The 27,817-nt window shown below is 48.6% G+C and overlaps 1 protein-coding gene across 5 annotated transcripts in view; it reads right to left on the reverse strand.

Moving 5' to 3' along the window:
- LOC120919568 (embryonic polyadenylate-binding protein-like) overlaps positions 1-27,817 on the reverse strand; it is a 154,664-nt gene that overhangs the window by 49,839 nt on the left and 77,008 nt on the right. For 4 of the 5 annotated variants that reach the window (XM_040331776.1, XM_040331777.1, XM_040331775.1 and 1 more), the window contains exons 9-10: positions 22,239-22,508; positions 10,481-10,565 (exon numbers count right to left, since the gene is read on the reverse strand). In XM_040331776.1, coding sequence (XP_040187710.1) covers positions 10,481-10,565; positions 22,239-22,508 — 355 coding nt within the window. The remainder of the gene's footprint in view (positions 1-10,480; positions 10,566-22,238; positions 22,509-27,817) is intronic. The other variant, XM_040331779.1, reaches the window with a different exon arrangement.

Here is a 27,817-nt window from a genome sequence, read left to right on the forward strand (position 1 = left end):
CAGTTTGGGAGTTAACCACAGGGGGCGCTGTAGGAGTTAGGGTTCACCTAGTGTGTGTGGCTGTAGGACTGACGTCATCGATCGAGTCTCCCTTATAAAAAGGATCACTCGATCGATACGCCGCCACAGTGAAGCACGGGGAAGCCGTGTTTACATACGGCTCTCCCCATTCTTCAGCTCCGGGAGCGATCGAGCGGCAATAAACAAATAGCCGCGCCGTCGTCCCGGATCGCTCCCCGAGGAAATCCGCCCGCCGCACACAGCGGAGGGGGTCCCGATCGGACCCCCCACCCGCTAGAAGGCAGGGACGTATATATACGTCCTTCTGCCTGTCCGTGCCATTTTGCGGACGTAAATAGTCGTGCGGCGGGCGTTAAGGGGTTGAGCACCAGCATTTTTTCCCACAAACCCTCCCCTAATTTTTCCTTTTTTGGCGCTTTGAGCTTTTTAACTACTTGCTACCCGGGCCAATTCTGACACTTCAGTCCTACGTGTAAAAATATTTTTTTTGCTAGAAAATTACGCAAAACCCCCAAACATTATATAAGTTGTTTTTTTTAGCAAAGACCCTATGGAATAAAATGGTGGTCGTTGCAACTTTTTATCTTGCATGGTATTTGTGCAGTCATTTTCAAACGCGTTTTTTGCATAATGTGAAAGATGATGTTACGCCAAGTAAATAGATACCCAACATGTCACGCTTTGAAATTGTGCACACTCGTGGAATGGCACCAAACTTCTGTACTTAAAAATCCCCATAGGCAACATTTAAAAAAAAAAAAAAAAAAAAGATTTTTTTAAAAATTTTTTTTTACAGGTTACCCCTTTAGGAGTTGATTTCTAGCGCTAGAATTAATGCTCCCGCTCTAACGCTCGGGGCGAAACCTCACATGTGGTTTGAACGTTGTTTACATATGTGAGCGCAACCTGCGTATGCTTCTACGCACAAGAAAAAAAGGATTTTTGTACTCACCGTAAAATCCATTTCTCTGAGTTCATAGACGGACACAGCCTTCATTGACCTTAGGGTTATGCTTCTTCCTACCAGGAGATTTAGGCAGAATTCTACAGCACTTAAGGTGTTAAAAACTTTCCTTCATGCCGCTCCTCCCAGGGGGCGTGGCTCCCCCAGGCATAACCCCCACTCTGCTCTAGCAGCTTCAGTTCGTAACAAGCAGTACAAACCAAGGAGGGGTGGGTGCTGTGTCCGTCTATGAACTCAGAGAAATGGATTTTACGGTGAGTACAAAAATCCTTTTTTCTCTTTCGTTCATAGACGGACACAGCCTTCATTGACCTTAGGGACGTCCCCAAGCAGTGTCAAAAAAATTCGAGGGGTGGGAAAATAACACAGCAAAAACAGGTTACACCCCAAACAAAACCGGAGTTACTCAACGGAGGAACTCCAACCTTAAACTGCCGCCTGTAACACCCTGCGGCCGAAGGAGGCATCAGAAGATGCACTCACATCCACCTTATAAAACTTGAAAAAGTGTGGACCGACGACCAGGTCGCAGCCTTACACACCTGTAGCACAGAGGCTTGGTGTCGGAAAGCCCAGGAGGCCCCGATCGTCCTGGTCGAATGCGCCGTGACCCGAAAGGGAGGCGCCCGCCCCTTCAGGGCGTAGGCCTGAAGCACAACCTGTCGGATCCACCTGGAAATGGTGGCCGACGAGACTGCCAGGCCCTTACTGGGACCGGACACAGACACGAACAGCGAGTCCGACTTCCGGAACCGAGCTGTCGCCGACAAGTAAACTCGAAGGGCCCGAACCACATCCAGAGAATGTAAAAAGGCTTCCTTCGGGTTCTTCGGCTGAGGACATAATGATGGAATAACAATGTCCTCGTTAATGTGAAAGGCCGAAACGACCTTCGGAAGAAAAGAGGGCTGCGGGCGCAGCACCGCCTTATCCTGATGGATGACCAAGTAGGGGGCCTTGCAAGACAAGGCCGCCAGTTCAGACACTCGTCTGATAGAGGTAATAGCTACCAGAAAGACCACCTTCTGCGACAAGGTCAGCAAAGGGATCTCCCGAATGTCCTCAAAGGGGGCACGCTGAAGCGCCGAGAGGACCAAATTCAAGTCCCAAGAAGGTAGCGGAGGGCGCACCGGGGGGGCCACATGCCGACCCCCTGCACAAACGTGCGAACCAAAGAATTCGCTGCCAAGGGACGCTGAAAATAAACAGCCAGAGCAGAAATCTGACTCTTGATCGTGCTCAAGGCAAGAGCCTGGTCCACTCCCCGCTGTAGGAACAGCAGGATCCGGGACACCACGCAAGTACGGGGGTGCCACTTCATCTCCTCACACCTAGAGATGTATGCTTTCCATGTACGATGGTAAATTTTTCGAGAAGTGGACTTCCGTGCACGCAGCATGGTAGAGATTACCGGGCCCGACAGGCCCCGGTCCTTCAGTACCTGGTTCTCAACAGCCACGCCGTTAAAGCCAGTGACCGTAAAGCAGGATGGAAGATCGGGCCCTGAGACAGGAGATCTTCCCTCAGAGGCAGACGCCAGGGGGCGTCTGCCACCAGACGTACCAGGTCCGGGTACCAAGAGCGACGCGGCCAATCTGGGGCGATCAGGATCGTTGGAATACCTTCGGCTTCCACCCTGCGCAGCAGGCGGGGTAGGAGCCTTAGAGGAGGGAAGGCGTAAACCAGGTGATATTGACCCCAGGGAGCCACTAACGCGTCTGACGCGTCTGCCCACGGGTCCTTTGACCTGGCCACAAACCGTGGTACCTTCCGATTGAGACGGGACGCCAGAAGGTCCACGTCTGGAGTGCCCCATTTTTGGCACAGGACCTGAAACACCTCCGGGTGGAGAGACCACTCCCCTTGATCCAGAGTCATGCGACTTAGGAAGTCGGCTTGCCAATTCAGAACTCCCGGAATGTATACCGCCGACAGGGCCGGAACGGACCTTTCGGCCCACCGAAGTATGTGAGCGACCTCCGTCGCCGCGGCCGAGCTCCTTGTGCCGCCCTGATGATTGAAGTACGCCGCGGCCGTGGCGTTGTCGGACTGGATCCTGACAGGACGACCCTGTAGCTCCAGGGACCACCTGACAAGGCACAGCTTGATTGCTCGGAGCTCCAGAATATTGATCGGCAGGCGGGACTCCTCCCGAGTCCAGCGCCCCTGGGCTGACTGGGTGCCCCAGACGCCCCCCCAGCCGAAGAGGCTGGCATCCGTCGTGACCACTGTCCAGCGGCACGGAAGAAAAGACTTCCCGGACCGAAGCACCGGAGACGTCAGCCACCATGCCAGGGAAGACTTGGCCAGATGGCTCAACCGAATCTGGCGATCCAGAGAAGATGGGACCCTGTCCCATCGTGACAGAATCTCCTTCTGTAGTACCCTGGTGTGGAATTGGGCATACGGAACCGCCTCGAAGGAGGCCACCATCAGACCCAGAACCCGCATGCAGAAGCGAAGAGATGACCACTTCTGGGTCAACAACTGTCTCACTGCAGATTGCAGGGTCAGCAGTTTTTTCGATGGGAGGAACACTTTTGTCTCCCCCGAATCCAAAACCAGCCCCAGGTGTTCCAGCCTCTGGGACGGAACCAACACTGATTTTCTGAGATTCAGAAACCAGCCGAACTCCTGCAGAGTCCGACACGTGATGGACACGTCCTCCTCTAACTCTGAGCCTGAAGAAGCTCTCAGGAGAAGGTCGTCCAGGTATCCCACGATAGCGATCCCTCGCTGCCGTAGCAAGGCCAGGATCGGGGCGAGCACCTTGGTGAACACCCGTGGTGCCGACGCCAGCCCGAACGGGAGGGCCACGAATTGATAGTGGTCCTCCCCGATCGCAAAGCGCAGATACCTTTGGTGGCTTGTGCAAACGGGAACATGCAGGTATGCGTCCATGATGTCTAAGGACGCCATGAAGTCCCCCTGGTGGAGGGACGCTATGATAGAACGGACCGACTCCATCCTGAATCGCTGCACCTTGACAAAGGAGTTGAGGGCCTTTAGGTCCAGGATAGGGCGAACCCCTCCCTTCTTGGGGACCACGAACAGATTGGAGTAGAACCCCCGAAACCGTTCCAGCGAGGGGACCGGCACACCCACCCCCCTGTCCAGAAGATCCTGGACAGCCCCGGACAGGGCTAGCCGACGATCCGGAGGAAGCAGGAGGTTGGATGGAAAAAATCTGTTTGGGGGACAAGAAAGGAACTCTATCTTGTACCCCGAGGCGACCACCTCGCAAACCCAACGGTCGGATAGAAGAGAATTCCACCGATCCACGAAGTCGTGAAGCTGTCCCCCCACCCGAGACCCGGGCGGGGGCAGACCTTCATGCGGAAGCAGGCTTGTCCGCAGGCTTGTTCGGTTTTTTGAACCAGGGGCGCTTACGCCCGGCAGCAAGGGCTTTTGCACCTTGCGGACCTTTTCCAGCCGCGCTGGCGCACGAAAAAACCGCTTAGGGGTAGTAAAAGTAGGACCTTGCTTGCGGCGAGGTTCCCTACCCTTCCCCGACTGAGGGAGCAAGGTGCTCTTACCTCCAGTGGCATCCTTAATGATGTCATCCAGGGATGCCCCCAAAAGCCGTCCGCCCTTAAAGGGCAAATCTACCAAGGCCTTTTTTGAGGACTGGTCAGCCGACCAGCACTTCAGCCATATAAGGCGGCGCAGAACCACTGCGTAGACAGAAGCCCTGGAAAGCAAAGGAATCTAATCCATATCCGCCTCGTAGAGAAACTTCTGACCCTGAATCAACTGTTCAGCCAGGTCCCTAGAGGACTCGGAAGCCCCCTGGACCTCCAGGTCCTGCAGCAGGAGCTTCGCCCTTTCAGTCAGCGTCTGAGCTACCAGGGCTCCGGCCAGAGCCGGCCTTACCACCGAACCCACCACCGAGAACAGGGAGCGGGCCACGGCCTCCACTCTCCTATCAGCGGGGTCCTTGAAAGCAGGAGCCCCCTCCACAGGCAACGTAGTAGCCTTACTCAGTCTGGACACAGGAGGGTCCACCGACGGAGGAGTGACCCACTTTTTTAAAAAAGTCCTCCTCCAGGGGGTAACGGGTAGCAAAGCTTTTAGGAACCGTAAAAACCTTTTGCGGTGTATCCCATTCCTTATACAACATATTGTCTAAATAAGGAACACAGGGGAATACCTTAGCGGTACGCGGTGGTTTGCGGAATCCAAAAGGGACTGACACCGCTGGTGTCTCCGCCACATCCTCTAAATGAAGAGTCTCACGCACCGCAGTAATAAGAGCTCCAACAAATTCCTTATCAGCAGACTCCGCAGCAGAGTCATCCTTGCTGTCCATGTGGGTTAAGCCCGCATCCTCAGACATGACAGAACCAGAAGCAGCAACAGCGTTATCAGATTCTGCGTAGGGGTGCAACGGATCGTCACCGATCCATGATCCGAACGGGTCACCCCGTTCGGATCGGCACACCAAGCGATCCGCGGAGCGCTCACGGATTGGCCGCCATCGTGTGTCACCTCCAGCTCAGAATGTATACCCGAGAGACAAACCCAGCGCTCACTGGGCGGAAAACCAATCACAGAGCGGGGCTGGAAGTGTCCCTCCCTGCGCCATGTTGTGATTGGCGGAGCCGGCTGGAGGAGGGCGTGGGCGGGGCTGTTGCCGAGTGTGGAGTTGTAGTTACTCGGCGCTCTCTGTGTGTAGCGGGTGGCTTGGGGGGGGGGGGGGGGCGGCCGGGCAGCTCCCCTCCATAGAACGCTCTACTTTTACCCGGTCCTCAGTGTAGTTCTGTGTGTTCGGTGGCCGCTCAGACTGGCATAGCTCCGTGTCACACGCCCTGCCCAGAGCCTCTTCTTACCGCTGAGGTGGAAGAGTGCTCCCCTCATCTGCAGTAATGCATTCCTCCATTAGGGGGCACCTCACACTCTCAGACTTATCTACAGGTGAGTAGTGACTTTGTATAGGAGTCCTCCAGTCATCCTGTCCTGTGATATGAGAGTCCCATGTAGTGACCCCTCTCCCTATATGTCTGTTACTGTTATTGGAGTTCTCCTTTAACCTGTTGCTGATAATGTGACACACGTGTGGTGGTGGGGATGGCGAATCGTAGCGCACACATGACAGCCGAGGTTTCTGTAATGAGAGCGTGCTCACTATCACCCAGGTGACCGCACTGTCACAGACACTATGATTTCTAGGATGAGCTCCCGATCATGTGATGGCCAATCCCAGCAACTATGTGATCGAGAAGTCCATCCCACCTCCCAGCTCTGGGTCTAAGGTAGGGGTGCAACGGATCGTCACCGATCCGTTATTCCGAACGGGTCATCTTGCCCCACCCCTGTGTGCTTGTCAGAGCCCAGAGCAAAGCGTGACACGCCTCCCCGCCTCAGCGCGCTCACTACAGTCCCGGGACTGCCTGCAGACATGTGGAGACATCATCTGTGAGCTCTGCACCTGCAGGTAGGAGCTACACCATCACCCGGGGAGCATGGCTGTCTTTACACCAGAGGAGGGGGGTGGGGGTGACACCGGAGTAATGATAGTGAATGTGATTAGGGGGCAAGTGGACATCTTTTATTACACCCAACAGAGTTTTAGATTCAGTTATTTTCATCACAAAACAGAGCTTATACACTTAAATACAATATTTGTAAATCCGACGGACTGTTTAAATGTTAAATTTAATGTGAAAATCAGAGGTGTCCTGTCACATTAGCAATAAACAGTCCGTCGGATTTCCAAGCACTGTATTTAAGCACATAAGCTCCGTTGTGTTGAGAATAACTGTGAAATCTAAAACTCTGGTGGGTGTAACAAGATTTGTCTTTTTTTTTTTTTGCCGATCCGAAAATGATCCGATCCGTGACCACTGATCCGAGGATCGATCCGATCCGTGAGTTTTCTGATCCGTTGCACCCCTAATTCTGCGTCAGAGATATCCCCAGAAACAGCCTCCGGGGGGGGGGGGGCGCTTTTTTACCCCCCAACCGAGCACTGGCTGCTTCAAACCTGGTGAGAAAAAGACTCCAGGACAGCCGACACCGACTCAACAGATGTGGCAGGGGAAGGGGCGCTAAGGGTTAATTCCGGCATTGTAAGGAATGAGGGGCCTGATTCAGGCTCCATATTGCCGTTGCCATTTCACCCCTACTGCCAAGGGCAGGAAAAAAAGTCCCCCACAGGTCACCTCCCGGCCGCTAGAGCACAGTATGGGGCCCCCTGAGACTCACCACCCTCTGGTACAGCGCGGTCTGTGAAGGCAAGTGTGTGCTGAGGAGAAGCTGCAGCGCTGCGTCTGTCCCCTCAGATGATTCGCGGTCTTTTTTCCCCGCCGAAACGGCCACTAGAGGCCGAACTAGTGCTGAAAACGGCGCCGGCCACAAGAAAATGGCCGCCGAATAATACAAGCGCGGCTCCGGCAAAATGGCCGCCGTTGCGCAGTTTTAAAAAGACAGTGTACCCAAAAATGACAGTACACCAAAACAGCACACAGCACACACAAAAATGCCCAGAATGTCCACCACAGTCCCCTGCAGTGACACAGAACAGCCCCAGCCATACCACGAGTGAAAAAATGAGCCCCAGAGAAAAAAAAACCCTGCACAGCCGTCACCCAAAGGGGGAAGGAGGGAGAGGAATAAGGGAGAAAGGAAAGCAGGGGAAAACCCTCAGTCGACCTCCCAAGGGAAAACATTCCAGCCAGACCACTTACCTGAGTAAGGGGCCACTACTTACCTGTCCTGCGACTACCCGGCTGGAGGTATCCCAGACAGAACCAACGTCCGCAAACGGCATGGTTGTCAGCCAGACACACTGTGACAAGGCCATAGAGACCGGTCATATGTGTGCCCTAGAACCGAAGTTCCCCGGCCGCCCCTGGAGCAATGGGGCCTGTCGTGGACGTCCCAAAGCGGAGCTGAGGGCCGGCACACGCTCGAAGGCCGAACCTGGGGGGACTACAAGGGTCGAGGACCCAGCCTGTCACCCAGTCGGCTGTTGATAGAAGAATCGCAGGATTCAAAAATAAAAATAAAATAAAAAAGCGAGGAAAAAACTCGCAAAATGCAAAAAAATTTGCAAGAAAAAACTCCAGAGTCCAGGACTCCAGAGAGTCCAGAGAGAGCCTGACTCTCCTGACGGTTAGGCAGAAACAAACTGAAGCTGCTAGAGCAGAGTGGGGGTTATGCCTGGGGGAGCCACGCCCCCTGGGAGGAGCGGCATGAAGGAAAGTTTTTAACACCTTAAATGCTGTAGAATTCTGCCTAAATCTCCTGGTAGGAAGAAGCATAACCCTAAGGTCAATGAAGGCTGTGTCCGTCTATGAACGAAAGAGAAACTTTTTTTTTTCTCATTTTACCTTTCTAGTTTGACACTTTTTTAATCACACTTACTCCTATTACAAGGAATCTAAACATCTGTTATAATAGGAACATCGAGTGACAGGTCCTCTTTACAGTGAGATCTGGGGTCAATAAGTCCCCACATCTCACCTCTAAGGCTGGGAAACATGAAAAAAAATAAAATAAATCAAACACTCTTGGCTTAAAATTTTTCAAATGTGGAGGCCGGGCGTGACGTCATAACATCGCGCCCGGTATCCAAATGATCACAGAGACGTCTGGGGGCCATCTGGCCCGCCGCATTCTCTATGGTAAGCTTCCGGCATGGACCGATTCGATCTTGCCGATCGTACAGGCGAGCTGGGAGAAGCACCGGGGGCGGCGTGAGGGGGGGGACGTCCCCTCCCGCTGCCTGCAACGATTAAGTGGCTGAACAGCCTCTAAATGACTGTTCTCACGTGCAGGGAATGGCCGGCTCTAAAACAAAATATATGAATGATGTCTAGTTGCAGGCGTTCAGACATCCCACTCAAATGCCTCGTTTCCACTGAGTGGAACGGTTCGGGTCGGTACAGTTTGGAAGGGTTAGAATGGACCGGTCTATTCTGGTGAGCGTTTCCACTGCAAGTCGGACCTTCAGGGACCATACAGGGTTTAGAAAAAATACCTAGGGTATCCACCAATCAGTGAAATGTATTTTAGCTCCGCCCTAACCGAACTGTTCCATTTTCTATGGCCCCACATCTGAAGCAGGACCCAGAATGGTGGCGGTACGGTTCGGTTTTATGGCACACTTTCATAATGGAAACACCCAAAAAAGGAGTACCGAACCGATCCGCTCAGTGGAAACGAGGAAAAAGTAGACAAAGTCATATGACGTTGTTGGGCAGGAAGTGGTTAATGCGTTTTTTTGGGAACTAAGGTGTCTTTTCTGCTAGTGTGCATGGTCACATTGGTCAACATGGAGGGGAAGTTTCCAGGCAGAAAAAATAAATAAAAATAGAGCTTAAAAGGACAAACTGCAGTCTGCTCACATTCGGACACAGCACTTCCATTCTTGACCTTAGGGTTATATCACCACCTTCAGGAGTAGGCAAAAAAAACAAGCACAGCACCACCTAGGGGCAGTTTTACTGGTAGTAACCCCCCACTCGGCTACAGGCAGCTCAGGTTTTTTTCTGCCTAGTCTAGGAGAAGGACCTGGCTTTCTTTGCCATTCTGAAGCTTCCCTCCAACCACTGCATATTATTTTATATATACTGTGATTCTATACTTGCCAAATATGCTGCAATAATCTCCCTCCACCGAGTCTGACTGCAACCATTTTAACTGTGGGCAGCTGAAGCTGCCGCTTTTCACTTCCTGGATTTACACAGACACACCTCCAGCTCTGCAGCCCTCATTGGCCCTCTTATGACTCACACCCCCCCACCCTCCCTTCCTGGCAAGCTCTCACAAAAGTGCAAGCGCTGTGCATAATGTAATAAGCCTAGGCTAATGACCAGACAAGAAAACAGGAATACGGTATTTACTGGCACAAAAATTTTTTTACTATCCAAAGTTAAAACAAGGGCAGAAGATTTAATAGATGGAAAGATGAAAACATTACTTAAAAAGCTCAAAAGGAGATGCAGTGTGCATGAGCCCCAAATCTTTTCTCTTGGAGTGCAGTACACCAAGATATGGAATTTACCGGTAAGTCAAATTTCCTATTATCTTCATTGTACAGTACAGAACGCACGACTTGGGTTTCCCAGATCCTGGGATGTGAGGGAAATAAACTGGGAATTGGAGTAGGCAACAATATAGCCAACAAAATGTTAAACAGGCCCACAAAAAACACAAGGATTAAAGAAAAACGTCTTCCTATGCAGTGGGGCTTTCAAGCCAAGTCCCCTGCCATTCCCCCTGTATAGGAGATAAAACAGCAGAGAATGTGTTTGGAGTCCAAATCAGGTGATCAGCCTGGGTGACAATCACAGTTCCCTCCAGAGATACAGTGGAGTAATGTAGCATAGTCACCCAAACCCCCCAAAAAAATATTATATTCATAGAATAACCAGGTGAAAAAAAATAAAAAGCCTAAGAAAAACAAATACAGTCACTACATCTAAAGGCTGGTAAGTAGCAGTACATGCAAACCCCTTGTAAAACGCCTGAAATAAGCAGGTATTTACTTACGAGAAGGCCTGGGATGCTGTTGCCAGTGACCTGTTGGGCGGATAGACGCTACCTGGCCTGGACTAAAATACCTTTGACTCAAATGCTAAAGGTGAAAAATAAACAGTTAGCAACAGTCTGTTAATGTTCATTTACTATAGTGCATTAATCTCAATACATAGACCATTTTTAAAGTGTTACTAAACCCACAACAGTAAAATCAGTCTGTATATGCAGTAAAGCATGCTTGTTATACTCACTATGGAGCCTTAGGGGTTAATCCTCTGCGTGTAAAAAGGCTTTTTGATCCTGCCTTCTCTGATCCTCATATTCTTCCACTGTCCCCAATCTCCTAATAGAACTGAGCAACACACCATGCTCAGTTTGGTGTTTATTGCCAGAGAGTTTTTCTTTTTCTTCTTCTTGGGAGAGTGCATGTGATCAGCACGATCCAGACAGAGGGTCAGGGGTCCTGCATCCTCATAGGACAGGGATATGCAATTAGCGGACCTCCAGCTGTTGCAGAACTACAAGTCCCATGAGGCATAGCAAGACTCTGAAAGCCACAAGTATGACACCCAGAGGCAGAGACACGATGGGACTTGTAGTTTTGCCACAGCTGGAGGTCCGCTAATTGCATATCCCTGTCATAGGACAATCATGGGAAAATAAAAAACTAACCAGACACTGATAGAAGTCACAATACTGCTCTAACTGCTAAAGAAAAAAAGGTATTTAGCAGTTTATAATTACTAAAATAATTGCATTTCCATGTTCTGTGTACTGTGGGAGACCAGATATAGTGAATGCAGGGTCCTGGGTTTAGTAACACTTTAATTGGGCCCAAACAGAAAAACGCACGTGAAAAGTTGCGTTTAGTAAATCTGTGCTATGTCAAATCAGGGATCGATTATGGTACTTTAATATTTTCACGTGTATATAAAATAAGGGTATGCAAAGTATTGATATTAACGCACAGAATGACTACTGTAAATCTAAGGTGTGCGACATATTAGATCCCTTTCACACTGGGGCGGCGCTTTACCATCAATTTTGCTGCGCTATTCGGCTGCTAGCTGGGGTGGTTTTATTCCCCCCCCCCCCCGCTACCGGCCGTGAAAGGGTTAAAAACCACAGCAAAGTGCCTCTGCAGAGACGCTTTGCCCCACTAATTTCAATGGGCAGGAGCGGTGGAAGAGCAGTATACACACCACTCCAAAGATGCTGCCAGCAGGACCTTTTTTTACCGTCCTGCTAGCGCATCACTCCACTGTGAAAGCCCTAGGCAGTGGCTGTTTCAAGGCGCTTTGCAGGCGCTATTTTTAGCATTACAGCACCTGCAAAACAACCCAGTGTGAAAGGGCCTTAGTTAATATTCCAATCGCACACCTTCCTGGATTTTAAAACCGCCAATAAGTGCAAAAATGGGTGCTGAAGCAATCACCTGCTGGGAACTGGAACAACAATCATACGAACATACTCGCCAGCACACCGCAGATCGTATAGAACGTCCAAATGTTTAATGCAGTGAAAACATCACAAGGATTGCAACGTTTCGAGGCCGCGCAGGACCTCTTTGTCAGGCAAGTGATTCTGCGCGGCCTCGAAACGTTGCAATCCTTGTGATGTTTTCACTGCATTAAACTTTTGGACGTTCTATACGATCCCCAGTGTGAAAGGGGTCTTAGAGATCCTGTCCTGAATGGAAACCCGCCAGCAACAGATTTGCCAGGAGAGCCAAGGAATCCCTCGTCTGCTTTCTATGGTGCCACTCCCTGGCAGGTCAGACCAGCATGAGGATCACTTTTTTTGTAGAAAGCCATTTCCCATCATGCACTGCAATTCGGATTAGGGTTCTGACTGGTCTCATGTAGTCTATAGTGACAGCTCATACTACATTCTCAAATAGGACTATTTTATACCTACAATTTCTTGCCACAGAAAATACTGTTCACCATTAACAAAAACCAAGAAAAAAACTGGGGCTGAGGTTCTAAAGCTAAACAAGGTTTATTTTTTTTCTACAAATTGTATTTTCCTGTAAGAAGTAAAAATGTATGAGGTCTCTATCACAAATGGCTATGTAGAAAGGTTTAGGCAAACAGGGCCTTTATGTGGACAATGCTTCTCCGCATGTCAGAGCTGTACCAGGTCCATTTCAGCTTTCCCCATTTTGCCCAGTGCCAACTTTGCTGACCAACGTTATGTTGTATAGCGTGGGCACAGGCAGAACGTTTCCATGGAATCGGGTCGTAGGTTGCATATTAGCTTCTGGGAAGCTGCTAGGAAGGGAAGTACAAAACAAAAAAAAATAGGAATTTTGATTTACCTGTAAATTCCTTATCTTGGAGTTTAGCACAAGACTGGTGTTCATAGAGCATTGGTTATAGATTGCTACCTTTAAGTAATGGAAAACTTTTGCTATGGCCGCCCCCTACAGTGTACCAATAAAACACTAACCACTCTGAGAGGCTTCAGTTTTTTTAAGGAGTGATCTCCAAGATAAGTAAATTTACAGGTAAATCAAAATTCCTATTATTGTAACCATACACTACAGGACTGGTCTTCAGTGATCATAGGAAGTACTCAAGCAAAAAAACAAAAAGTGAAGCGGGCAACATAACCACATGAATTGCCAACAGGCCCACAAAAAACACAAGGGTTTAACCACTTGGCGCCCAGAGGACGTCATACGACGTCCTGGGCTTTGTGGGGCTATATCCGAATCATGCCTGCAGCTACAGGCATCATTCAGATACCAGCATTTTCAGCCGGCAATTCCCTACACCATAAGAATGATCATAGCCACTGTTCCGCAGCTTGATAGATCTTACGGGCAGCGAAAGGAGACGTCTCCCACCACCCTCCGGTGCTTCGACCGACTCACCGCTGCGATCGGTGAGTCGGAGAACGGATCCGCCAGAAGATTCTGAGTTGGGCTGTGTCCAAGATAAGACCCAGGTACCCCAGGCAGAATGTGGGCTGGAGAACAGACTTTGGAAAGTCTATTATTCAACCAAAGGTTTGAAAGGACTGGAGAACTGCATGGTCCTTTAAACACTGGCAGACAGGGTCTTTGGTGAATTGTCCTTCAGTAAAAGGTCATCCAGGCAATCTGTTACATGAATGCCCTAGGTTCATAGAAGATCCAGAGAACACATGTTTGTAAAGACTTGGGGTGCAGACAAAAGCCTGAGCGGCAGTGCTCGTTTCCCACAGCCAGTACTGGGCAGATGTCCCTATTTTTCTTTGGGACTGAACAAGTTTGAATAAAAACTTTGAAACCATTCATCTGAAGGAACTGGTACAACCACTTCTTGTGCCAAAAGTAGGTACAAGGCAGTCAAATCGACTTTTTTGGTTTGAAAGTCGCACACTGGAAGGAAAAGAAAGGAGGGGGCAAGGATAGAAACTCTTAATTTTGTACCCCTTTCTAGACTAGCACAGAAGGCAACAAATATGCCCCACTTTGAGTAGGGGTGCCCCTTCACTGAGGACTTCTGGAAAGCTTCTTGGATTTGGTAGACCAAGGCTTGCAAAAATCAATATAAATGTGTATATAAATGTGTATAGGAAAGACCTTTTTTGATTTGGCCAGTCTATTCGTACCCACATGGGTGTGTTTAGGCTGTCAATATTTTTCTCCATATCTTCAAGTAAAGAAGGTTCCACTTCTGACTCCTGAACCGATTCAAGGGTAATACAGGACATGTACCATCTGTAGCCTCTGGAGACCAAAAGGTCCTAAAAGTGTTAGTCATAGTGGTAGAGAAATCAGCTTTTGTGAGACAGGCTACATGGTGTGTGCCTTAAGCCTCATACACACGATCGGACTTCCATCTGACTTTTCCGTGGATTTTGCTCCGAAGGGCGTTGGCCATGACCTTGGTATGCATACACACGGCAGAACATTTTTAGCCAACAAACACAAACGTAGTGACGTAATAGATGTACTACATGGTTTTTCTGCTCTTTAACGTCACCCTTTGGGCAACTTCTGCTATTGTTGTCTGATCTTTAGCATTGGTTCTGAGCATGCGTGTTTGTACTTTGGACTTTAGTCCAATGTGTACACGATCGGATTAGCCGATGTAGGACAATTGTTGCTGGAAAGTTTGTCTGTTTTCACAGCGAACATTTGTCTGATGGAAAAAGTTTGTCCGACGGAGCGTACACACTGTCGGATTGTCTGAAAAAACAGGTCCGTCTGAGGTCTGTTGTCAAAAAGTCAGATCGTGTGTATGGGCCTTAAGAGGCAGCTAGAGTCAGATGATGGGAGTGGTGTCAAAGACTCAGGACATCATCCTTGTAAAATTAGGAAAAAAAAGTGTGCACACCTGCGAGACAGGCACTTGATGTCGCAAAAAAAAACAGGAAGCAGCAATTGCCCTGGTCAAATGTGCCGTGACCGGAAAGGGGGGCGTTTACCCCCTAAGAGCATAGGCCTGTATGACGGTCTGCCTGATCCACTGAGAAATGGTGGCTGACGAGACTGCCAGGCCCTTTTGTGGACCAGACACGACACAAAAAGTGAGTCAGATCTCCGAAACTGAGCCGTAGCAAACAGGTACATCCGCAAAAAGCGTACCACGTCTAAAGAATGAAGCGCAACCTTCCTAGGATGCACCGGCCCAGGACATAAGGATGAAGGAACAATGTCTTCATTCAGGTGAAAAAAACAAAACCACCTTCGGAAGAAAGGAAGGTTGCGGGCGCAACACCGCCTTATCCTTATGGAGGATCAAGTATGGTGACCTGCAAGAAAAGGCCCCCAACTCAGAAACCCTTCTGACAGAAGTAATGGCCGCCAAAAAGGCCACCTTCTGAGATAGTGTCAAGAGGAAACTCTCTGATATTTCCAAAGGGAGGTTCCCGAAAAACCAAGAGCACCAGAGTCAAAACCCATGGGGAAAGAGGTGGTTCAAGAGGGGGAAGTAAAAGACAAACCCCCTGCACAAAGGTACCCACCAGAGAATGGGCCGCCAAAGGTCGCTGAAAAAACACAGCCAATGCTGGAATCTGTCCCTTGATGGTGCTTAAGGCAAGTTTCTGAACCACTCCATGCTGCAAAAACAGCAGGACCCTGGAAACCGAATACGTCTGTGGACGCCACCCCATCTGTTCGCAGAAAGATGTAGGCCTTCCAGGTGCGATAGTAGATCTTCCAGGAAGAAGACTTCCGTGCCCTCAGCAAGGTTGAGATGACCGAGTCGGAAAGACCCCGGTCCCTTAATACCTGGCTTTCAATAGCCATGACGTTACAGTGACTGTAAAGTAAAATGAAGTATGGGATCTTGAGACAGAAGGTCCTCCCGTATTGGCAGCCGCCAGGGCACATCTGCCACCAGGTGCCCCGAGATCAGCGCACCCAGGACGCCGAGGCCAATCTGGAGCGATTAGAATCATCGGGATCCCCTTGGCCTCCACTCTGCGGAGCAGCCGAGGAAGCAACTTCAATGGGGGAAAGGCATAAAGGAGCCGATACTGACCCCACGGGCCACCAACGCGTCTGACGCGTCAGTCCAGGGATCTCTTGACCTGGCCACGAACTTCGACACCTTGCGGTTGAGACGAGAGGCCAGGAGATCCACGTCTGGTGTGCCCCACCTCCTGCAAGGGAGTTGAAACACCTCCAGATGCAATGACCATTCACCCTGGTCCAGCATCTGGCGACTCAGGTAGTCTGCTTGCCAGTTTTCCAATGTAGACGGCTGACAGAGCCGGCACGCTTCTTTCCGCACATTTAGGATGTGAGCGACCTCAGACGCTGCAGCCGAGCTCCATGTTCCCCCCTGATGGTTGACATAAGCCACCTTCTTGGCGTTGTCCAACTGAATCCCGATCGGGCGACCTTGCAACCTCCTCGACTACGAGGAGAGGCATAGCCTGATCGCCCGGAGTTCTAGGACATTGATCGGCAGACGGGATTTTTCTAGAGTCCATCGACCCTGGACCGACTGGACCCCCCAGATGCCCCCCCCTAACCCGTGAGGCTGGAGTCCTTCGTAATCACTGTCCACGGGAAGGGAAGAAACGACTTCCCGGACCGAAGAGACGGGGATCTCAGCCACCAATTGAGAGAAACTCAGACAAGGTGACTCAGGCAAGTCGTTCAAAATACGGCCGCTCGACTCGTGACTGGGAAAAAACCATGGGAATCAATCTCGCCTGAGATCCCTTCATTGGTTGCCAGTAAACAACAGAATTACTTTTAAGGCACTCTGTCTGATGCATAAGTGTGTTCAAGGAAATGCCCCCCAATATCTATGCGAAAAAATCACAACCCCAATCGCGTTCTCCGATCCACCGACCAAAATCTACTCCAGATACCCAAAGCCAGATACAAGTCCAAAGGAGAACGAAGATTTGCTGTCCAAGGACCTAGACTATGGAACGCTCTACCAACCAGCATCCGAATGCAGGGGAATCACCTGGCCTTCAGAAAAAAAACTCAAAACCCATCTTTTCTGAAGGCAAAAGGACAGTAGGGAACGGAAACTAAGCTCCCAGAGGCGATTCAGTTCGCATGTGTTGCGCTAAATAAGTTTCTCACTCACTCACCTGCATCAGACGATCCAGAGACCAAGGAGATATGTTCCACTTGGACAGTATCTCCTTCTGCCAAACACGAGTGTGGAACTGGGCATACGGTACAGCCTCAAAAGGAGGCAACCATCAGGCCCAGGACTCGCATGTAAAAACAGAGACAACCATTTGCGAGATGCAAACATCGTCACTGCAGACCGAAGAGTCAGCAACGCCTCCAGGGGAAGAAAGACCTTCGCTTCCAAGGAGTTCAGATTCAACCCGAGGAACTCCAAACGCTGAGTCGGTACCAGGACCGACTTCTGATGTTTAACACCCCCCCAAATTCTTGGAGGGTCTGGCTGGCTATAGACACATCTTTCCCTAATTCTGAGCCAGAAGCTGCTCTCAGAAGGTGGTCGTCTAAGTAGCCCATGAGGGCAATGCCTCGCTGTCTCAGCAAAGCTAGAATCGGTGCGAGCACCCTGGTGAAAACTCATGGTGCTGACGCTAGACTAAAAGGAAGGGCCACAAACTGATAGTGGTCCCCCCCTATTGCGAAGCGCAGAAACCTCTGGTGACTTGCGCATATTGGGACATGCAAGTATGCGGCCTTGATGTCCAAGGACACCAGAAAGTCCCCCTGATGGAACACAGCTACCATCGAACGAATGGATTCCATGCGGAACTTCCTTACTCTCACAAAAGGCATGTAGGGCTTTGAGGTCCAAAATTGGACGGACCTCGTCCTTCTTCGGGACCACAAACAGATTCGAATAAAGACCCTGAAACCTCGTGTCCTGCGGAACGGGTAAAATTACCCACAACCTGGCAAATCCTGCACTGCCCCCAGACTGGGCAGACCGTTGAACCGGAAGGAGAGGAAAACTTGGAGGGAAAGAATCTGTTCATGGAGAGGAAAGAAACTATCTTGTACCCCGAAGAGATCACCTCGCAGACCCATTGGGCAGAGAGCAGGGAGGTCCACCGAGCTGTGAACCTGCGAAGCCGTCCCCCCATCCATGATTCGAGCGGGGGCAAAACTTCATGCATTGGCGGATTTTGGTGCCGGTTTGTTCGGCTAACGCACCCAGGGACATTTCTGTCCCCCAGCAGAGCCTTTGTCGGCCTGGGAGGGTGTACCCGCGGGCCCCGACTGACGAAAAATACCGCTTCCGAGTGGGAAAAGAAGGACCCGGCTAACGGCGGGGCTCCTTCCCCCTGGTGGACTGAGGGAGGAGAGTGCTCTCACCCCCAGTGACATCCTTGATAATGTCATCCATTGAGGCACCAAAAAGCCGCCCATCCTTAAAGGGTAAATCTGCCAGGGCTTTTTGTGCATCCTTGGTCAGCACACCAGCATTTCAGTCAAACAGGCGGCGCAAAACCACCGCCGAAACAGAAGCTCTGGATATCAAGGGGGCCGCATTCAGTGTAGCATCACAGACATACACAAGGTCCAGGACCAGCTGGTCCGCCAGCCTAATAACTTCAGGAGGGAGTCGGTGCTCCTCCACAGTCTGGCGCAAAACCTTTGCCCATTCAGCGAGTGTCAGACACCAGGGTTGCAGCCACAATACAGACCCCAGCACGGTAAACATGGAGCGGGTCAGTGCCTCAGACCTCCTATCAGCATGGTCCTTGAAGGCAGGGGTCCCTTCTATAGGGAGAGTGGTCACCTTAACTGGACAACCTGTCCAGTACTGTGCCCTGTCCAGTACTGACCCAAGTGAGGAGTCTCCCTCACAAGGAAGGTCCTGGGCCACTTCCTCCAACACCACAGAACCAGGAACATGAGCCACAGCCAGGCCCTGGTCCGAGCCAGAGCATTCCCCAGGGATGGTGGGGGAAGGGGGCGCTTTGCCACCCTTGGCATGTTTGGGAAAGAAGAACCAGACACTGACTTCATAACCAGACAGCTCTCAGGGACCCATTCAGACCTGAATAAAGCCCACCCTCTTTGCTGCGCTGACCGGGGGTTACCCAGGGGACTCAAACACAGGAGGAGACTGTTCAGCGCCGCTGCCCACCCTCAGAACACAGCGTGTGTGATGAAAAAAGCTGTGAGGTAAAGCTGTAAGGTAAAATCATGAGGAAATCTGTGCTGCGCGCTATAGAAGCCAGCACTAGAGGACAAAACCACCTCCAAAATGGCCGCTGGACGCATCAGATAGAGCAAGGCATGGTCACAGTAAAATGGACGACCGCAATAATAAGCTGCGCCTTAGCGCGGCCACAGTAAAATGGCCACCAATGGGATTTCACAATAACAGCAGACTGCCTCCAAAATGGCGGCAAAACGCAGCGACGTGGATGAGAAGGCCCAATGAGGCCCGAGTCAAACACACTCCCACAGGAATACACAGGCCCAGACACCCCACAGTCCCCTGGTGGGAAAATGAGCCCCCCACAGGTCCACCCTGGCAGCAGCAGCAGAACAATAGAGGGAAACATGACAGAGAGCAGGGCAAGGAGGATAGGAGGACCCCCTCACCCAGAGCCATACCGACCCGCCGAGGCGGGAAGGACTGTACTTACCCGTCCATGCGAGGACTCGCTGACGCATTCCTGACAGGCATACAACCGCATTGGAGTAGCTGTCGACCCGGTCCACTGTGAGTGAGACAACACCACAGCACAGTCATGTGTGGACCCTGGAGCAAAAGCTCACCGGCCACCCCAGTAGTCATAGGGTATGTCGTGGCAGACCCGGCCTCTTAGCCAGGCCTCGACAAAATCCGGGCGACCCGATCGCAATTGCGACAAGAAATTGTAACCTGGTGCCTGGGGAACCTTAAGCCTGCAGAAGGCCGCAAAGCCGCGGCCTCAATTACCGTCTGGCGCGGGGCCCTGTCGCGGTGCGCCCGCCGGTAATTGAGGCCGCGGCTTTGCGGCCTTCACAGAAGGAAGCCGAGGCCAGCAGAAGGCCTTAAAGCCATGGCTTTGCGGCCTTCTGCAGCCCTCAGCTTCCTTCTGTTATCTGGCGCCATCTTGTGGTAGCCGTTGGCATTACAGGTTACATTACATTAGAAGTAGCAAAACAGCAGTTCTAATGTGTTTTCCACTGCCATCTCCTTCCCTCTAATTAGAACCCCCAAACATTATACATATTTTTTATTCCAACACCCTAGAGAATAAAATGGCAGTCGTTGCAATACTTTGTCACACTGTATTTGCACAGCGCTCTTACAAGCACACTTTTTGGGGGAAAAAATACTATTTTTTTAATTAAAAATATAAGACAACAGTAAAATTAGCCCAATTTTTTTTTTATATTGTGAAAGAATGTTACGCCGAGTAAATTGATACCCAACATGTCACGCTTCAAAATTGCGTCCGCTCGTGGAATGGCGACAAACTTTTACCCTTTAAAATCTCCATAGGCGACGTTTAAAAAAAATCAAGGTTGCATGTTTTGAGTTACAGAGGAGGTCTAGGGCTAGAATTATTGCTCTCACTCTACCATTCACGGCGATGCCTCACATGTGTGGTTTGAATACCGTTTACATATGCGGGCGCTACTCACGTATGTATTCGCTTCTGTGCGAGAGCTTGCTCCTAGATTCCAAGAAAACCCTGCTCCTAGCAATGGTGTGCTCACGCTCGCTGGCCGGACTAAAGAGACCAGAAGGATCTATATATCCAGCCTGTCTCTCAGCCGACGGTTGATTGTATTTTCTTTATTTTATTGAGAATCTTCTATTAAAATTTCCTCAGGGCGCTGGGCCCAAAGGGAGCCATACGTCCTTCTCCTTTGCTAGGCAGAAAAAAACTAAGGCTGCATGCTGCAGGGAGGAGGGTTATGTCTGGAGGGACCACCCCCTGGGCGGGGCTGTTTAACTCTGTTAAAGCAACATGTATTTAATTATCCAACATGTTTCTGCCTAGTCCTCTCCTGTGAACAAGAACATAACCCACTTGTCAAGATTTAAGGAGCCGTGTCCACCCATGGACGATAAGAGAAAAAGTTTTAGCTGGATATATGGCTATATACTTTAAAAGCAGTGGTTTCCAAACTGTGGCCCGGTAATGGATGTGGCCCTTTGTTTGCTTTTATCCCACCCTTGGGGCACCGTTTTATTCACCATCACCAATGAAGAGCACCATTCCTCCCAATGACACTTACAATGGGGCACAAGTCCAACCAAAGACATCAACGATGGGACACAGTTCCTCCCATTGACACCAATGATGAGCAACAATTCCTCCCACTGACACCAATGACGGGGGATTGTATACTCCCACTAATGCTGGGACAGTTTGTACTCCAGATGGCTACGGTCCAGTCCCTTAAAGTCTGAAGGACAGCAAACTGCCTACAAAGTTTGAAGACCCCTGCTTTAAAGGATAAAATTGACAGTTGAATGTCAGGTGGTAAAGTTCAATGTTTGCTTGGGAAATAATGAAGGCCATGTGTATAGCCTGGATTTAGGTTATAAGAAGTTTCACAGGTTGTGTGTTCAAGACTACAGGTCATAGGTAGTACCTGGATTCAGGGCTCAAAATTTCAAGTCCTGAGCTACTAGCCAGGCCTCAAGGGTTACTCGCCACCAGTAACCCCACCCAACCACTACCCTGCCCCTAAACACACCCTCATAAATTATCTCATGAAATGACACTTAAATGTTTTATGCAGAATTAAGTTATAAAGATAAATATTAACAACTTAATCAGTGCCCAAAAAAATGCAGCCAGTTCGTGCCCGTCAATGCAGCCTACCGGTGCAGGGGGAGAGAGACAGAGAGAAGAGCCGCCGCCTGGTTGATCAGAGCGCCGGGGGAACATAACAGCGTTCATTTCAATAGCTGTGTGTTCTCTGCCACGCCGTCATATACAGCCCCTCCCTCGTCCAGGAAAATTTGACAGATCACTCGTCCCAGGATTGGGACGGGTGATCTGCCTATCAAAGTGCCCATAGAAGGGGCTGTATGTGATGTCGCACAAAACACAGCTATTGAAATGAAAGCAGTTATGTCCCCCCGGCGCTCTGATCAACTAGGTGGCGGTTCTCCCCTCTTCCCCTACGATCGCTGGGAGAACATCTCCCATACAACCCACCTTCCGGTGATGCTTGCCCCCCCATGCCCAGGCACCCCACATTCGTCAGCCCTCAAAATCCACACGCAAAATGCAAGCAGGCAAGTGGAATTTTTGAGGACTGCCTGGACTTCAGCAACTATTACTTAATGCAACACACCTGAAGATGTATCCATTATTAGAAACACAATATAATAAGAGCCAAAAAATGTATTACCTGTGGCACAGGAGGTATAAAGTAGTTTTGAGGCGGCTGTTGGAATGGTGGAAACATTGTCGGGGGCAGAGTTCTTGTGTTCGTCAGTCTTTGCATGTACTGGTTGGTGAGAATTGCTTTCCTCTCCTCTTTCCGTTGAGCCAACGCTACATATAGAGGCTTTGTGCTAACTATTCGTCCGTTCATTTCTGTCACAGCCCTAGTAGCCTCTTCTGGAGAGGAAAAACAGACAAACCCAAAGCCCTTGCTGTGCCCTCCCTCCATCATCACCTGAAAATGAAAGATTTGTACAAAATAGGTACAAAAAATAAAAATAAATGCTTAAACATACATGAACTATAAAGAATGGGTCTAAATCACATTTTTAGGGTTAGCATTTCCTTGGTCTTTGCTGTCAAACAGCAGCTTATCATATTCTACTTCAACAAATGAACAAAAATGAAAAGGAGAGCTCTAAGATGCACTATATTGCCAAAAGTATTGGTACACCTGCCTTTACACGCACACAAACTTTAATGGCATCCCAGTCTTGGTGCATAGGGTTCCATGTGCTTCTGGAAAAAAAAATGGTCAAACATTCCCATAGACACACTCCAAATCCTATTGGACAGTCTTCTCAGAAGAGTTAAAGCTGTTTTAGCGGCAACGGGTGGACCAACTCAATATTGAACCCTACGGACCAAGACTTGGATTCCATTAAAGTTCATGTGCGTGTAAAGGCAGGCGTCCCAATACTTTTGGTAATGTAGTGTATATAGTCACTGGGAGGGAAGTATAATGTGCAAATTAAACTCATCCCTATGTTATCCTTTCCAAGGCTGGGCCCTCCAAGAACAGACTGGAGAGCCAAAGTACTGTTGGCTCAAATTTTCAGGTCAATGCCCCATTTCCAGTCCCTGATTTTTTAACAAGGACTTGAGCTGGAGTGCCTAACATGTCAACAGTGGCCTGAACTCTGGCATTTTCAGTGTATGAAGTCAAGTAACTCAGACCAACCTCTGACTTTCCAACATAAGCTAAAGTATCAAAACTCACACAAAGTAAAGATAACTGTAGGATATAAAATTGGATAAGCAAACTCTTGAACTATCATCATCTCTATCAGTTGTCAAGTTCATGGAAACTCTGCATTTACACCAAGATCCCTGCCAAATGTGGATTAGGAGAAAAATAAAGGCAAGACACCCTTCCTGCCTAAGCCATTTTTCAGCTTTCAGCTGAATGACAATTGCGCGGTCATGCTACACTTTACCCCAGGTGTGGCCAACCAGCAGCCCGGGGGCCACATGTGGCCCTCCGAGCCCTCGGATGTGGCCCGTGACCTCCTGCTCTGGGATGGAATAGAATACTGTTATTAAAGGTCGTTTTTTTTATTTTTATTTTAAAAGAAGTTTATTAAAGATTATCATTGTACATTTTAGTTTCTCCGGAACAATCTGGAGCAAGAAGAAATACATACAATTCATTTGAAATAGTTAACATAGCATAGGATAAATAGAGGCATAGATTAACCAAAAATAAATATAAATAAGAAATAAATAAATAGCACTAATACCTTGACTCTCACCCATCATTAAATAAGTTAACCTATCCAACCCTGGGTGAATCATTCTGTAATAGCGGAAAAAATAAAATCATAGCATTGAGCTATTCACTTAACCGAAAAGTCTATTTCCGACACCCCTGATGGGGACACACTGTGCCGAAAAAAAAAAAAGAAAACATGAGCCTCAGGTGCTATTGGAGCCACGTACTGAACAGGACTGGCCAAGCATCTCCGGAAAAAACAGAAAGTTCCAGAGCCGTGCAGGTGTCCATGAGTGAAGGTATTAGCGGTGGACCCCATAGACTCAGTAATACCCGGGAAATCCCTACTGATACAGCATACCTAGTACGGATTCTCAAGCAAAACAATGAACATCATTGCAGAATCCCTTTATCCTATGTAATTCTTCATAGTAATAGTGATTGATAGCAAAACTGAGAGGTGATCCGAGAAACAAAAAGAAGCACTGAAGATAAGAGAATCAGAGGAAAAGAGCAGAATAGGAAAAGGAAGAAAGAAGAAAGATAGAAATAAGGTGATTGCCAGCTGATAAATCAGGAGTTTGTGGGTGTCATCGTGGTACCCCGAAGTAGTGAAAAAAAGGTCGGTTTTATTACTAAAATCATGGTGTATATATGGACATATCTGTTCTGCAGTGGTTACCGGGCTGCTTTCAAACTGATCCGCAGGTCACAGAGCAGTGCACCTGTGGTTTACCTTTACTGAGCCATAGACTTCTGTTATTACCTGCGAGTTTGGTTTGATTTCTTTAAGTGCACCAAACCTGCAGAATATAATAGAAGTCTATTGCAAAGTGCACGAAAGCCAAAAGGTACACTAATTGCACCAGTGGTGCGAGTAAACTGCAACGCATCTGTGTGAAAGCAGCCTTGAGCCCCTTTCACAGGTCAGTCTGACCCAATTGGACCCTCCATTCCCCTCTAAGGAGTGGCAGATGTAAACCGACTTGTGTCCTACCTCCAATCCAATCTGAGTATAGTGGGCTGTGTCCGCGTCCGCTCTGCATATACAGAGCAGACACGGACCTGCCATCCACCCACTCCGTTCATTGTGGCCCATGACCGGTTACCAAGATGCTTAAGTGGCCCTCGCTCGTCAAAAGGTTGGGCACCCCTGCTTTACCCAAATTAAATTGTAATCATTTTTTCCCCACAAATAAAGCTTTTTTGGTGGTATTTGATCACCTCTGCGTTCCCCCCGCTATAAACAAAAGAGCGACAATTTAAATAAAAAAAATGCAATATTTTTTTACTTTTTGCTATAATAAATACCCCCAAAAATATATTGATTGGTTTGCGCAAAATTTATAGCGGCTACAAAGTAGGGGATAGATTTATAGCATTTTATTTATAGCATCAGTGATTTTTATCGTGACTGTGATATTGCGGCAGAGACACCGGACACTTTTGACACTATTTTGGGACCATTCACATTTATACAGCGAACAGTGCTATAAATATGCACGGATTACTGTGTAAATGTGACTGGCAGGGAAGGGGTTAACACTAGGGGGCGATCAAGGGGTTAATGTATTCCCTGGGAGTGATTCTAACTGTAGGGGGAGGTGACCGATCTGTGTCCCTATGTACAAGGGATACAGCATCGGTCGTCTCTCCCTGACAGGATGTGGATCTCTGTGTTTACACACAGAGATCCACAGTCCTGCTCAGTTACTGGGCAATCATGGGGGCTGCGCACGCATTGGACTCCCAGTAACGCGGCGGGTGCGCGCCTCCTAGTGGCTCTGCAAGGCGAGGACGTTATATGACGTTCTCTCAGAACAACACAATCGTGCCGCCGTCAATTGACGGCGGCCGGTAGTAAAGTGGTTGTAAACCCACTTTGAAAATTTGCACCTACAGGTAAGCCTATATTAAGGCTTACCTGTAGGTGCAAGAAATATCTCCTTAACCTACACGGTTAAGAAGATATTTGCAGAAAACACTGAAACCGATGTCTACGGCGACATGCCCGCCGTAGACAACGGCGCAGGAGCACTGAGCGTCCCGGCATAATGAATGGGATCATGCCGGTCCCGCACGCTTGCAGGAGTGACATAAATTGCCGCTCCGGCCAATCACAGCACTGAAACTGCAATACCAGGAAGAAGCTCCAAGGGGACATGGCGGCGGAGGGGAACGAGGAGCACTTCTGGGGCTTTGATTTCAGGTAAGTGCCACTTAATGAGCATTATGCCTTTCTCTTGCAGGGTTTTCTTTTATCCCGTCCACTTCCTCTTTAGTGTGTGTATGTATATATATATATATATATAGATATATATCTATCTCTATATCTATCTAAATACATCTCTAAATACACACAAACACAGTGGGTACGGAAAGTATTCAAACCCCCTTACATTTTTCACTCTTTGTTATATTGCAGCCATTTGCTAAAATCATTTAAGTAAATTTTTTCCTCATTAATGTACACACAGCACACCATAGTGACAGAAAAACACAGAATTGTTGAAATTTTTGCAGATTTATTAAAAAATAAAAACTGAAATATCACATGGTCCTAAGTATTCAGACCCTTTGCTGTGACTCTCATATATAACTCAGGTGCTGTCCAGCTGTGTTTGATTATACTGATTGGACTTGATTAGGAAAGCCACACACCTGTCTATAGAAGACCTTACAGCTCACAGTGCATGTCGGAGCAAATGAGAATCATGAGGTCACAGGAACTGCCTGAGGAGCTCAGAGACAGAATTGTGGCAAGGCACAGATCTGGCCAAGGTTACAAAAAAAAATTCTGCTGCACTTAAGGTTCCTAAGAGCACAGTGGATTCCATAATCCTTAAAGTGGAGGTTCCACCTGAAAAAAGAAATGTTCCACCAAAAATGAAAAAAAATAAAAATGTTTTACTTACACTAAATAGCTGTTGCTATGCGGAAGTGCCGAATCTGCCTCTTCATCCCCCGCGGTGGATTCTCTTCCTCCTCCTACACTCGGTGTCTTCTTGTGAATGGGGCGCGCTGCATTCTGAGAACTGTGTGTATCCCAGAAAGCATTTAGCGCATGCGCAGTAGGAAACGGGCAGTGAAGCCGTACGGCTTCACTGCCTCTTTCCCTTACTGTGGATGGCGGCACTTGGAGCTGCCAGGATTGAGGATCGGCCTCGGTGGGGGCCGACATCGCTGGCGACTAGGACAGGTAAGTGTCCTTATTAAAAGTCAGCAGCTACAGTGTTAGTAGCTGCTGACTTTTTTTTTTGTAATGGAACCCCCGCTTTAACCACTTGCCAACCAGGCCAATTCTGACACTTCTCCCCTACATGTAAAAATCATATTTTTTTTGCTCGAAAATTACACAGAACCCCCAAACATATATGTTTTTTTTTAGCAGAGACCCTAGAGAATACAATGGCGGTCATTTTTATCTCACACAATATTTGCGCAGCAATTTTTTAAACCCCCCCTTTTTTTTGCTTAAAAAAAAAAACAGTAAAGTTAGCACAATTTTTTTGCATAATGTGAAATATGAAGTTGCGCCGAGTAAATAGATACCCAACATGTCACGCTTCAAAATTGCACACGCTCGTGGAATGGCACCAAACTTCGGTACTTAAAAATCCCCATAGGCGACGCTTTAAATTTTTTTTTACTGGTTACGTGTTTTGAGTTACAGAGGAGGTCTAGAGCTAGAATTATTGCTCTCGCTCCAACATTCGCGGCAACACCTCACATGTGTGGTTTGAACACCGTTTTCGTATGCGTTCGCTTCTGCGTGCGAGCACACGGGGACAGGGGCACTTTAAAATATATATATATATATATATATATATATATATATATATATATATATATATTATTGTTAATTTTACTTAATTTTTTTTATTTTGACACTTTAAAAAAAAAAAAAAATATTGATCACTTTTATTCCTATTACAAGGAATGTAAACATCCCTTGTCATAGGAATATGACATGATCGGATCTCTACAGTGAGATATGGGGTCAATAAGACCTCACATCTCACCTCTAGGCTGGGAAGCTTCCAAGCCGAAGC

This window comes from Rana temporaria, chromosome 12 (assembly GCF_905171775.1).
Source record: "Rana temporaria chromosome 12, aRanTem1.1, whole genome shotgun sequence".
Lineage (NCBI taxonomy): Eukaryota > Metazoa > Chordata > Amphibia > Anura > Ranidae > Rana > Rana temporaria.